Here is a 15,489-nt window from a genome sequence, read left to right as displayed (position 1 = left end):
GGTGTAATTCACCACGGTGTGTAATATAATAGAAGCCTCTGGGTGGATAAAACAGTGTTTTACGGGGTGTAATTCACCACGGGTGTATAAATAGAGCAGCCTCTGGGTGGATAAAACAGTGTTTTACGGGGTGTAATTCACCACGGTGCGTAATATAATAGAGCAGGCTCTGGGTGGATAAAACAGTGTTTTACGGGGTGTAATTCACCACGGTATGTAATATAATAGAGCAGGCTGGGTGGATAAAACAGTGTTTTACGGGGTGTAATTCACCACGGTGTATATATAATATGAGCACCCTCTGGGTGCATAAAACAGTGTTTTACGGGTGTAATTCACCACGGTGTGTAATATAATAGAGCAGCCTCTGGGTGGATAAAACAGTGTTTTACGGGGTGTAATTCACCACGGTGTATAATATAATAGAGCAGCCTCTGGTGGATAAAACAGTGTTTTACGGGGTGTAATTCACCACGGTGTATAATATAATAGAGCAGCCTCTGGTGATAAAACAGTGTTTTACGGGGTGTAATTCACCACGTGTATAATAATAGAGCAGCCTCTGGGTGGATAAAACAGTGTTTTACGGGGTGTAATTCACCACGGTGTATAATATAACTAGAGCAGCCTCCTGGGTGGATAAAACAGTGTTTTCGGGGTGTAATTCACCCGGTGTATAATATAATAGAGCAGCCTCTGGGTGGATAAAACAGTGTTTTACGGGGTGTAATTCACCACGGGTGTATAATATAATAGAGCAGCCCTCTGGTGGATAAAACAGTGTTTTACGGGGTGTAATTCACCACGGTGTATAATATAATAGAGCAGCCTCTGGGTGGATAAAACAGTGTTTTACGGGGTGTAATTCACCGCGGTGTGTAATATAATAGAGCAGCCTCTGGGTGGATAAACAGTGTTTTAGGGGTGTATTCACCACGGTGTGTAATATAATAGAGCAGCCTCTGGGTGGATAAAACAGTGTTTTACGGGGTGTAATTCACCACGGTGCGTAATATAATAGAGCAGGCTCTGGGTGGATAAAACAGTGTTTTACGGGGTGTAATTCACCACGGTATGTAATATAATAGAGCAGGCTCTGGGTGGATAAAACAGTGTTTTACGGGGTGTAATTCACCACGGTGTATAATATAATAGAGCAGCCTCTGGGTGCATAAAACAGCGTTTACGGGTGTAATTCACCATGGTGTGTAATATAATAGAGCAGCCTCTGGGTGGATAAAACAGTGTTTTACGGGGTGTAATTCACCACGGTGTATAATATAATAGAGCAGCCTCTGGGTGGATAAAACAGTGTTTTACGGGGTGTAATTCACCACGGTGTGTAATATAATAGAGCAGCCTCTGGGTGGATAAAACTGTGTTTTACGGGGTGTAATTCAACACGGTGTATAATATAATAGAGCAGCCTCTGGGTGGATAAAACAGTGTTTACGGGGTGTAATTCACCACGGTGTATAATATAATAGAGCAGCCTCTGGGTGGATAAAACAGTGTTTTACGGGGTGTAATTCACCACGGTGTGTAATATAATAGGGCAGCCTCTGGGTGGATAAACAGTTTTTTATGGGGTGTAATTCACACGGTGTGTAATAAAATAGAGCACCCTCTGGGTGGATTAAAACAGTGTTTTACGGGGTGTAATTCACCACGCGTGTGTAATATAACAGAGCAGCCTCTGGGTGGATAAAACAGTGTTTACGGGGTTGTAATTCACCACGGTGTGTAATATAATAGAGCCCCCTCTGGTGGATAAAACAGTGTTTTACGGGGTGTAGTTCACCACGGTGTGTATATAATAGAGCAGCCTCTGGGTGGATAAAACAGTTTTTTTATGGGGTATAATTCACCACGGTGTGTAATATAATAGAGCACCCTCTGGGTGGATAAAACAGTGTTTTACGGGGTGTAATTCACCACGGTGTGTAATATAATAGAGCAGCTTCTGGGTGGATAAAACAGTGTTTTAAGGGGTGTAATTCACCATGTGTGTAATATAATAAAGCACCCTCTGGGTGGATAAAACAGTGTTTTACGGGGTGTAATTCACCACGGTGTGTAATATAATAGAGCAGCCTCTGGGTGGATAAAACAGTGTTTTACTGGGTGTAATTCACCACGGTGTGTAATATAATAGAGCAGCCTCTGGGTGGATAAAACAGTGTTTTACGGGGTGTAATTCACCGCGGTGCGTAATATAATAGAGCAGCCTCTGGGTGGATAAAACAGTGTTTTACGGGGTGTAATTCACCACGGTGCGTAATATAATAGAGCAGGCTCTGGGTGGATTAAAACAGTGTTTATGGGGTGTAATTCACCACGGTATGTAATATAATAGAGCAGGCTCTGGGTTGGATAAAACAGTGTTTACGGGGTTGTAATTCACAACGGGTGTAATATAATAGAGCAGCCTCTGGGTGGATAAACAGTGCTTTACGGGGTGTAATTCACCACGGGTATAATATAATAGAGCAGCATCTGGGTGGATTAAAACAGTGTTTTTACGGGGTGTAATTCACCACGGGTAATATAATAGAGCAGCCTCTGGGTGGATAAACGTGCTTACGGTGATGTAATTCACCACGGTGTATAATATAATAGAGCAGCCTCTGGGTGGATAAAACAGTGTTTTACGGGGTGTAATTCACCACGGTGTATAATATAATAGAGCAGCCTCTGGGTGGACTAAAACAGTGCTTTACGGGGTGTAATTCACCATGGTGTATAATATAATAGAGCAGCCTCTGGGTGGATAAAACAGTGTTTTACGGGGTGTAATTCACCACGGTGTCTAATATAATAGAGCTGCCTCTGGGTGGATAAAACAGTTTTTTACGGGGGTGTAATTCCCACGGTGTATAATATAATAGAGCAGCCTCTGGGTGGATAAAACAGTGTTTACGGGGTGTAATTCACCACGGTGTATAGTATAATAGAGCAGCCTCTGGTTGGATAAAACAGTGTTTTACGGGGTGTAATTCACCACGGTGTATAATATAATAGAGCACCCTCTGGGTGCATAAAACAGTGTTTTACGGGGTGTAATTCACCACGGTGTGTAATATAATAGAGCAGCCTCTGGGTGGATAAAACAGTGTTTACGGGGCGTAATTCACCACGGTGTATAAATAATAGAGCAGCCTCTGGGTGGATAAAACAGTGTTTTACGGGGTGTAATTCACCACGGTGTATAATATAATAGAGCAGCCTCTGGGTGGATAAAACAGTGTTTTACGGGGTGTAATTCACCACGGTGTATAATATAATGAGCAGCCTCTGGGTGGATAAAACAGTGTTTTACGGGGTGTAATTCACCACGGTGTATAATATAATAGAGCAGCCTCTGGGTGGATAAAACAGTGTTTTACGGGGTGTAATTCACCGCGGTGTATAATATAATAGAGCAGCCTCTGGGTGGATAAAACAGTGTTTTACGGGGTGTAATTCACCGCGGTGTGTAATATAATAGAGCAGCCTCTGGGTGTATAAAACAGTGTTTTACGGGGTGTAATTCACCACGGTGCGTAATATAATAGAGCAGGCTCTGGGTGGATAAAACAGTGTTTACGGGTGTAATTCACCACGGTATGTAATATAATAGAGCAGGCTCTGGGTGGATAAAACAGTGTTTTACGGGGTGTAATTCACCACGGTGTATAATATAATAGAGCACCCTCTGGGTGCATAAAACAGTGTTTTACGGGGTGTAATTCACCATGGTGTGTAATATAATAGAGCAGCCTCTGGGTGGATTAAAACAGTGTTTTTACGGGGTGTAATTCACCACGGTGTATAATATAATAGAGCAGCCTCTGGGTGGATAAAACAGTGTTTTACGGGGTGTAATTCACCACGGTGTATAATATAATAGAGCAGCCTCTGGGTGGATAAACAGTGTTTTACGGGGTGTAATTCACCACGGTGTATAATATTATAGAGCAGCCTCTGGGTGGATAAAACAGTGTTTTACGGGGTGTAATTCACCACAGTGTATAATATAATAGAGCAGCCTCTGGGTGGATAAAACAGTGTTTACGGGGTGTAATTCACCCACGGTGTGTAATATAATAGAGCAGCCTTCTGGGTGGATAAAACAGTGTTTTACGGGGTGTAATTCACCACGGTGTGTAATATAATAGAGCAGCCTCTGGGTGGATAAAACAGTGTTTTACGGGGTGTAATTCACCACGGTGTATAATATAATAGAGCAGCCTCTGGGTGGATAAACAGTGTTTTACGGGGTGTAATTCACCACGGTGCGTAATATAATAGAGCAGGCTCTGGGTGGATAAAACAGTGTTTTACGGGGTGTAATTCACCACGGTGTGTAATATAATAGAGCAGCCTCTGGGTGGATAAAACAGTGTTTTACGGGGTGTAATTCACCACGGTGTGTAATAAAATAGAGCAGCCTCTGGGTGGATAAAACAGTGTTTTACGGGGTGTAATTCACCACAGTGTGTAATATAATAGAGCAGCCTCTGGGTGGATAAAACAGTGTTTTACGGGGTGTAATTCACCACGGTGTGTAATATAGTAGAGCAGCCTCTGGTGGATATAAAACAGTGTTTTACGGGGTGTAATTCACCCACGGTGGTGTAATAAAATAGAGCACCCTCTGGGTGGATAAAACAGTGTTTTACAGGGTGTAATTCACCACGGTGTGTAATATAATAGAGCAGCCTCTGGGTGATAAAACAGTGTTTTACGGGGTTTAATTCACCACGGTGTGTAATAAAATAGAGCACCCTCTGGGTGGATAAAACAGTGTTTTACGGGGTGTAATTCACCACGGTGTATAATATAATAGAGCAGCCTCTGGGGATTAAAACAGTGTTTACGGTGGTGTAATTCACCATGGTGTGTAATAAAATAGAGCAACCCTCTGGGTGGATAAAACAGGTTTTACGGGGTGTAATTCACCACGGTGTATAATATAATAGAGCAGCCTCTGGGTGATAAAACAGTGTTTTACGGGTGTAATTCACCACGGTGATAATATAATAGAGCACCCTCTGGGTGGATAAAACAGGTGTTACGGGGTGTAATTCACCACGGTGGTAATATAATAGAGCAGATCCTCTCCTCCTGTCTATATCTCTCTCTCTCCTTCTTTCTCATTCTCTGTGTGTGGTGGTGTGTGTGTGTATGTATGTGTGTGTGTGTGTGTGTGTGTGTGTGTTGTGTGTGTGTGTGTGTGTGTGTGTGTGTGTGTTGTGTGTGTGTGTGTGTGTGTGGTGTGTGTGTGTGTGTGTGTGTGTGTGTGTGTGTGTTTGTAGTGGGAAGACAGGGCTCTATGATAGATACATGCAGTTCATCTAGTGCACTAAAGCTATTAAGGCGATCACTTAGGTTAATGTAAAGCCGTGGGCAGGCACACCCACACACACACCCACACACCACACACACACCACCCATGTGATCTGCACTCCATCTATCTCCATTGAAACAACAGTACAGCCTCCCTCTACTTCTCATATCGAGTAAAGCTACCTCTAAATCTTCCCTTCAGCCATTTTATAGCCCTCCTATTCCTCTCCTCCCCCTAGCCCCTGTGGGTATTTTTTGCTTCTTCCTCCGCCATCCCTCCATCCCATCACTCGTTCAAGGAGGAGTAATTCACAGATCGATCCCTGGTGATGGAACCAAAAGAGGCCTGCTTGACTCAGGACCCAGAGGCCCTGTGTCATTAGTTTCCTCCCTGACAGTCATAATCAGGCAACTGCACCAGCACCCACGGCTCCATAATGTCCGCTAGGGCCCTATCATTCTGCCTGGGCTAAAGAGGCTGAAGAGCCAAGATGTCTTGAGTGGGGGCTGGCAGTGGCTCGTAACTAGACAGTGGGAGTTGACTGGGGGAGAGAGAGAGAGAGGAGAGAGAGAGAGAGAGATGAGAGGAGAGAGAGAGAAGAGAGAGAGAGAGAGAGAGAGATAAATCTGTCTCTTTTACTCATGCTGTAAAACAAAGCTGGATAGATTTCTCTCCTATAGAGTGTAATGCAGCTGGGTCCTGTATCAGTGTACTACTGTGACTTTAAATCATCTGTCTCTTCTAATGGAGTATGGACAGGAGTACATGGTTTATCTTTTGTGTTGTGTCATTTTGACACACACACACACACAACACACACACATACAACACTACTACAGGATGCTGTGTGTGTCTGTGTGTTTGCTGTCTGTGCCAGGGTGACGCCACAGCCGCAGAGCAACAATGTTGAAACGGAAACTGATCTGAGAACAGGAAGTCTATGAAGAGAACATAGAACTGTGTGTGTGTGTGTGTGTGTGTGTAGCGCACGTGCTCGTGTATGTGTGCGCGTGTGTGCATGTATGTTAGGGTCGAGAAAAGCAAATAGCCAGAATCTTTGCGTTAACGTTCCACTTGTAAGAAATGAAAATAAGCAACATTAGACTATATACACATCATCTGTAGATAGTAGCCATGACAACACTGTTGGAGGGAAAACATTTCCTCTGAGGTTCTACAGAGCTTCCGTTCTGACTCTCAGCTGAAGAGAGAGACGGGGGGGAGAGAGAGAGAGAGAGAGAGAGAGACGGGGGGAGAGAGAGAGAGACGGGTGAAAGAGAGAGAGCTGATGATTTCACTTCTCTAAAACTAAGACTAAAGTTAACATCTGCTGACGACCAAACCACGAGTCACCCTGTCTGTCCATCTGAATCACTGGCTGAGACTTTTACACGACCTGAAGAAATCGCTGACATTTGCATACTTCTTCAGAGAAAAGGCACGTACAAAATGTGCCTCATATTTTGAGGAACAGGTACATGGGTAAACAAATGCTTTGAAAACATGTATTGGGAACACTATCATTGTCTATGAGAACCAAAACTGGAATGATAAGTGCCAACTGCCAATGAAGTATGTGTTCTACAACTTTTACAATACAAAGTACCCCATGTATATCTGCTTGGCAGTCATTTCACACAAACACAGCTTCCAACAGCCATCTCAAACACTTCTTCTAGAAGTGTGACATTGTTAGATGCTTGTTGGGATTTCGCTTTGACAAGCCACTTCAAGATAGGACCTAGGAAGATAGGGTCTTCCAAAAGAGTTATGTCCTAATACGTGTGTGTGTGTGTGTGTGTGTGTGTGTGTGTGTGTGTGTGTGTGTGTGTGTGTGTGTGTGTGTGTGTGTGTGTGTGTGTGTGTGTGTGTGTGTGTAATTTGCTACCCCTACTATACAGCCACACCTAACACGACAGCAATGGGACTACTAGACTACTCCTCACATATGCTTCACTATAACTCTGATACAGTCTGATAGTCAAAAGCCCCAGTCATGTTGACTCAGTGTAGAAAGTAGTGAAGTAGGAAGTGCTGCTTTGTTCTGTAAAGAACATGACTGTTCAAAACAGGAAGAGGACCAGCTGAGTTGGGCCATAGTGACTAAATTAGGTGTTTCTCAATCAACAAGCCCTCCAGCCCTAAGAACTGAACTATAACTGTGTAGGTTAGGTTACCTGCCATGTAATAACTGTAGACCTATTCCCATGTTACCACTGTGCACCTACCATGTAATAACTGTAGACCTATTCCCATGTTACCACTGGTCACCTACCATGTAATAACTGTAGACCTATTCCCATGTTACCACTGTGCACCTACCATGTAATAACTGTAGACCTATTCCCATGTTACCACTGTGCACCTGCCATGAAATAACTGTAGACCTATTCCCATGTTACCACTGGTCACCTACCATGTAATAACTGTAGACCTATTCCCATGTTACCACTGTGCACCTACCATGGTAATAAACTGTAGACCTATTCCCATGTTACCACTGTGCACCTGCCATGTAATAACTGTAGACCTATTCCCATGTTACCACTGTGCACCTACCATGTAATAACTGTAGACCTATTCCCATGTTACCACTGTGCACCTGCCATGTAATAACTGTAGACCTATTCTCATGTTACCACTGGTCACCTACCATGTAATAACTGTAGACCTATTCTCATGTTACCACTGTGTACCTACCATGTAATAACTGTAGACCTATTCCCATGTTACCACTGGTCACCTACCATGTAATAACTGTAGACCTATTCCCATGTTACCACTGGTCACCTACCATGTAATAACTGTAGACCTATTCCCATGTTACCACTGTGTACCTACCACGTAATAACTGTAGACCTATTCTCATGTTACCACTGGTCACCTACCATGTAATAACTGTAGACCTATTCTCATGTTACCACTGGTCACCTACCATGTAATAACTATAGACCTATTCCCATGTTACCACTGTGCACCTACCATGTAATAACTGTAGACCTATTCCCATGTTACCACTGTGCACCTACCATGTAATAACTGTAGACCTATTCCCATGTTACCACTGATCACCTACCATGTAATAACTGTAGACCTATTCCCATGTTACCACTGGTCACCTACCATGTAATAACTGTAGACCTATTCCCATGTTACCACTGTGCACCTACCATGTAACAACTGTAGACCTATTCCCATGTTACCACTGTGCACCTACCATGTAACAACTGTAGACCTAGTCCCATGTTACCACTGGTCACCTACCATGTAATAACTGTAGACCTATTCCCATGTTACCACTGTGCACCTGCCATGTAATAACTGTAGACCTATTCCCATGTTACCACTGGTCACCTACCATGTAATAACTGTAGACCTATTCCCATGTTACCACTGGTCACCTACCATGTAATAACTGTAGACCTATTCCCATGTTACCACTGTGCACCTACCATGTAATAACTGTAGACCTATTCCCATGTTACCACTGTACACCTGCCATGTAATAACTGTAGACCTATTCCCATGTTACCACTGTGCACCTACCATGTAATAACTGTAGACCTATTCCCATGTTACCACTGTGCACCTGCCATGTAATAACTGTAGACCTATTCCCATGTTACCACTGTGCACCTGCCATGTAATAACTGTAGACCTATTCCCATGTTACCACTGGTCACCTACCATGTAATAACTGTAGACCTATCCCCATGTTACCACTGTGCACCTGCCATGTAATAACTGTAGACCTATTCCCATGTTACCACTGGTCACCTACCATGTAATAACTGTAGACCTATTCCCATGTTACCACTGTGCACCTGCCATGTAATAACTGTAGACCTATTCCCATGTTACCACTGGTCACCTACCATGTAATAACTGTAGACCTATTCCCATGTTACCACTGTGCACCTACCATGTAATAACTGTAGACCTATTCCCATGTTACCACTGGTCACCTACCATGTAATAACTGTAGACCTATTCTCATGTTACCACTGTGCACCTACCATGTAATAACTGTAGACCTATTCCCATGTTACCACTGGTCACCTACCATGTAATAACTGTAGACCTATTCTCATGTTACCACTGTCCACCTGCCATGTAATAACTGTAGACCTATTCTCATGTTACCACTGGTCACCTACCATGTAATAACTGTAGACCTATTCCCATGTTACCACTGTGCACCTACCATGTAATAACTGTAGACCTATTCCCATGTTACCACTGGTCACCTACCATGTAATAACTGTGAATAAGGGGACTGTTGAGGCTATTGGTTATCCATGTCACTAATCAGTGATATCTAGGTTATTGCAATAAAATGACTCTGAACGAGGCAGGCCTACAGTAAAGCAAAAAGACAGTGATATGAGTATTCTTGACATTTGTAGGCTATATCCCCAAAAAGTTCAATGTTACTTGATAATTGAATGGTCCCTGGTCAAAGTACCCTATAACATTAGGTAACATTTAAAAAACGTTGACGAATACGTGCTGGACCAATCAATCACACTCACGTGCTCCTTGGTCTTGGAGATCCACGTCTCGAGGAGGAGAGAGAGGCGCGTGCCGTGGAACCTCCCGGTGCTCTTCACCGCGAGGAAGATGTCCGTTAACCTCAACAGGGATGGAGTGACGACAACCCTTCTCTGTTCCAAAGCCCTCAACTTGTCTCTCCTTCTCTGTATCTCCGCTTGTAAGCCACCAACAGTCTGGTTCATAGTAGAGACAGCGGCGGGTTGTCGAGGAAACTTGGCCGGCTTTGGTGGCTCCTTTGCCGGGGAGAGAGGCGCCTCTTGAATCGAGCGCAGTAAGTCTCCCCCGGACGGATTGTGAATAGAATTGAGTTTGTGGAGATTCCGCGTCCTTAGTTGAAAGTCCACGATTAAAACGATGAAGAACATTAATATAAAAACAGGTAGTGCCCGAAGCATCCTCCTTCTATGCATGATAAACTGAGATTGTAGGCTATTTCATTTGAGGCGGACAGAAAGTGGATGTGATCAAGGGAGTATTATGTCTCGACCTGTTGAACACATCCTCAACTTCCTTCTGTAATGTATTCTGATCTAATTTAGTGATCATCCTCCGATGACAAGCGCCTTCCGTTAACAAATCATTCTGACACTGCCCCACGTATTTTATATGGGCTATCAATTCCTTTTTGTTATGACAATTTTAAGTTTTAAAAAGTTTGCTGTCCACTCATTGTGACCTTAAATATAAAATGATCCACATCGAAGTTGTAAAGTGTATTCTCAAACTAATATGCATTTCTCTGGCAACTTCCCATCAAAACTTTTATAACTGTCTCTCTCACCAACTGTCGACTTTACTGTGAACCATTTTCTATCATGAGTTTGACATTTTTGTTAATCTGAGTCTGCCTGGTCTGGTAGCTACACAACGGTCTTCCTACCTGTCACTTCTCCCTGGAGTTTCAGCGCCAGCGGAAGGGAGGAGAAATGTGTCATTCGTTCCCTCACCACTGCAATCAGTCCGCCTCTTCCCTTCGGTAAAGGCACCGTGCGTCATTTGAATGACAAATTAACAGTAGAGAGAACAATTTAAATCCCGTTGGGATTTAGTAAAGTTTTTATTGCTTTAATCCATTTACCAATTTTAACATTGTATTTGTAACAGAAAGTAACATAACGTTTGATGAACAATAACGTTTTAGTGACACTTCCACTAGTCAGTGCACATCTGCCAGAGACTCCATCCATAGGCTTTGACTCACCATTTTAAAGAATCCCCCCCAAAACTACATTGTAAAATAGAAAAGACAATTCCCGACAGCTTTTGAAACTGATGAGACACTACCGGTCAGACAACCAATAGGGTGGGCTATTTTAGGAATGAGAACATTCATTGTAAAAACCCATCTAACCTTCCCTCTCTCTCTCACTCTCTTTCTCTCCAGGGAGAGAGTCTCGCACCAGAGATGAGTTCTTGCATGTGGCACAAAAGCCCAGACTGTTTACGGGTTAATCCTCAACAGGTTCTGTCCATTTCTGACATGACTAGGAGCTTAACTGTTATTGGCAATGCCCAAATAATTCTCCCGACGCCTCCCAAATAGCACCCTATTCCCTAGTGCGCTATTTTTGGCCAGGGCCGTAGGGCTCTGGGCAAATGTAGGGCACTATGTAGGGGAAAGGATTCTATTTGTGATGGAGCCTTCATCTGTAGATGTGGGGGAAGGAAGCAGCAAGACAACTGCATAGCGTGCAGAGGCTTGATCTGAAGTATGACTAAATGAATAGTCGAGACTGATAAGGACTTGGCGGAGGCTAGAGGGGTTCATTTATGCAGAGAGAGAAGCACATAGGCTAGTAGAGGTTAATGAATGTCATCACACCAGAGATGGATTTTAGGAATTATCAATCATCATGCATGCCCATTGCCCACATCATGTTCCCCAAGCGTTGCCAATTAGAGCCTTAATTATGGAGCGCAGTAGGGCCTAATCACTGCATAGGCCACAGTCAATCAGGAAAGGCCTGTCGCAGATCAAGCTTGTTTTAATGGCGGTGGGAGAGATGTGGGGGTTCTCAGAAGTGTTCATAGGGTGGGGAGTTGTGACTTGCCCCAGGCAAAACTCTGGACCTTTGGCTCCAAATCAGATTCCGCTTTAGGCTAATATTCAGTTTTACAGTCTTGTATGCAATATTTTTGCTTGTAGAGTATTGACACAACACTGTCTGTATCCCAGTAAGCATCACATTACTTTAGGCTCGTTCTTGTCTTTGCATACAGTATATAGGCTATCCTCCCCTTTCAGGGACAGCGTTTGATAAAAGAGAGAAAGAGAGGTCGATAAATGGAAGAGAAAGAGGCTGATACAATTAATTCACCAGAGAATCAATGAGAGGACAAACGCGCAACCCTCATCCACACCTTTGTTTGTTTGTCCTTTCTCAGCCTTCTCTTCTTACCATCCATCCCTCCATCCCTCCCTTCCCTCCTACTGACCAGCTGCCTTTCTCTCTCTCTCTTTCTCCTCCACCTCTCCACCTCCCTTCCTCCATTCCCACATCCCCCACTCTCTTTCTTTCTCCTCCATCCCCTCCCCTCCACCCAATCCCACATCCACCCGCTCGGTCCCCCAGGTAAACCCTAGACGTCCTGGGCACACCCCAGCTAGGCAAGGCCCAGGATCGGTTTACGGCCTAGCTGAAAAGGCCCTTTTAAAACAGCAAGTACATTGCTCTCCACTTTGAACAAAGACCCAGAGAGTCAAGGGAGCCTTTTAGCAGGGCTTTGTATCTCGGCCCCAATCTATACAGAGGACCAAGGATGCATCCCAAATGGCACCCTGTTTCCTATAGGCCCCCTGGTAAAAAGTAGTGCACTAAATAGAGAATAGGGTGCCATTTGGGACGCAGCCCAGACAGGGGATTAGACTGTGTTCAAGTGTGGCTTTTTATTGGAGATACATAAAAGAGGTTTATCCTACAAGTCCTTTACCATAGAAATGAATAAAGAACTCTTTATACACTTTAAAATGCACTTACAGCAGTGCAGGCTACAGAGTCACATTCACATCCCATACACTACAAATGGTCTGATACCCATGAAGCCAATTTACAGTAGTATGTAAATGTATAAGACTAAGCTATGGATGAGCTCCCATCCTATACAGCCATTTAGGTCAAGCCAGGCAATTCAAAGATCTGCACAAATTAACTGATGTGACTTTTACACAATCATTCAAATAACAAAAAGCTTCATTTCTTGTTTAAGTGCAGTGCACTTTCGGGGCTCGTAGGTGCCATCAAATACCTCCATCACTCAAGGGAGACATGGTCATCTGACCCTGAATACAGAGCAATGAGGCTGGGCTGAAATCTTAAGTACCTGACAATCCACCTCTTCACCTCCAACCTTCCACCTGAACGCACGCGCACACACACACACACACACACACACACACACACACACACACACACACACACACACACACACACACACACACACACACACACACACACACACTCAATCACATGATCCTCCAACGTTATGTGTGTATGTAGGTGTGTGTATCACATTACATTAAGGTAAGACCACATGCCTGAACAGGTGACCTATATGAACCTTCCACCTGAACGCACGCGCACACACACACACACACACACACACACACACACACACACACTCAATCACATGATCCTCCAACGTTATGTGTGTATGTAGGTGTGTGTATCACATTACATTAAGGTAAGACCACATGCCTGAACAGGTGACCTATATGACTGGGTATCTGAACAGGTGACCTATATGACTGGATACCTGAACAGGTGACCTATATGACTGGATACCTGAACAGGTGACCTATATGACTGGATACCTGAACAGGTGACCTATATGACTGGATACCTGAACAGGTGACCTATATGACTGGGTACCTGAACAGGTGACCTATATGACTGGATACCTGAACAGGTGACCTATATGACTGGATACCTGAACAGGTGACCTATATGACTGGATACCTGAACAGGTGACCTATATGACTGGATACCTGAACAGGTGACCTATATGACTGGATACCTGAACAGGTGACCTATATGACTGGGTACCTGAACAGGTGACCTGTATGACTGGATACCTGAACAGGTGACCTATATGACTGGATACCTGAACAGGTGACCTATATGACTGATACCTGAACAGGTGACCTGTATGACTGGATACCTGAACAGTGACCTATATGACTGGATACCTGAACAGGTGACCTATATGACTGGATACCTGAACAGGTGACCTAGGTGGAACCTGAACAGGGACCTAATGACTGGATACCTGAACAGGTGGCCTATATGACTGGATACCTGAAACAGGTGACCTATATGACTGGATACCTGAATAGGTGACCTATATGACTGGATACCTGAACAGGTGACCTATATGACTGGATACCTGAACAGGTGACCTGTATGGCTGGATACCTGAACAGGTGACCTATATGACTGGGTACCTGAACAGGTGACCTATATGACTGGATACCTGAACAGGTGACCTATATGACTGGATACCTGAACAGGTGACCTATATGACTGGATACCTGAACAGGTGACCTATATGACTGGATACCTGAACAGGTGACCTATATGACTGGATACCTGAATAGGTGACCTATATGACTGGATACCTGAACAGGTGACCTATATGACTGGATACCTGAACAGGTGACCTGTATGGCAGGATACCTGAACAGGTGACCTATATGACTGGGTACCTGAACAGGTGACCTATAGGACTGGATACCTGAACAGGTGACCTATATGACTGGATACCTGAACAGGTGACCTATATGACTGGGTACCTGAACAGGTGACCTATATGACTGGATACCTGAACAGGTGACCTATATGACTGGATACCTGAACAGGTGACCTATATGACTGGATACCTGAACAGGTGACCTATATGACTGGATACCTGAACAGGTGACCTATATGACTGGATACCTGAACAGGTGACCTATATGACTGGATACCTGAAACAGGTGACCTATATGACTGGATACCTGAACAGGTGACCTATATGACTGGATACCTGAACAGGTGACCTATATGACTGGGTACCTGAACAGGTGACCTATATGACTGGGATACCTGAACAGTGACCTATATGACTGGGTACCTGAACAGGTGACCTATATGACTGGGTACCTGAACAGGTGACCTATATGACTGGATACCTGAACAGGTGACCTATATGACTGGGTACCTGAACAGGTGACCTATATGACTGGATACCTGACAGGTGACCTATATACTGGATACCTGAACAGGTGACCTATATGACTGGATACCTGAACAGGTGACCTATATGACTGGATACCTGAACAGGTGACCTATATGACTGGATAACCTGAACAGGTGACCTATATGACTGGGTACCTGAACAGGTGACCTATATGACTGGATACCTGAACAGGTGACCTATATGACTGGATACCTGAACAGGTGACCTATATGACTGGATACCTGAACAGGTGACCTATATGACTGGATACCTGAACAGGTGACCTATATGACTGGATACCTGAACAGGTGACCTATATGACTGGATACCTGAACAGGTGACCTATATGACTGGATACCTGAACAGGTGACCTATATGACTGGATACCTGAA

At 44.0% G+C, this 15,489-nt stretch overlaps 1 protein-coding gene across 1 annotated transcript in view; it reads right to left on the bottom strand.

Moving 5' to 3' along the window:
• The window catches only part of LOC115191205 (beta-1,3-N-acetylglucosaminyltransferase manic fringe), a 41,795-nt gene extending 31,000 nt beyond the window's left edge, over positions 1–10,795 (bottom strand). Inside the window, exon 1 of the mRNA XM_029749145.1 lies at positions 9,862–10,795. Coding sequence (XP_029605005.1) covers positions 9,862–10,293 — 432 coding nt within the window. The 5' untranslated portion in view covers positions 10,294–10,795. The remainder of the gene's footprint in view (positions 1–9,861) is intronic.
• Between the last annotated feature and the right edge of the window lie 4,694 nt (positions 10,796–15,489).

The sequence above is a fragment of the Salmo trutta genome, unplaced genomic scaffold, assembly GCF_901001165.1.
Source record: "Salmo trutta unplaced genomic scaffold, fSalTru1.1, whole genome shotgun sequence".
Taxonomy (NCBI): Eukaryota; Metazoa; Chordata; class Actinopteri; order Salmoniformes; family Salmonidae; genus Salmo; species Salmo trutta.
This window is presented reverse-complemented; position numbering and strand designations above follow the sequence as displayed.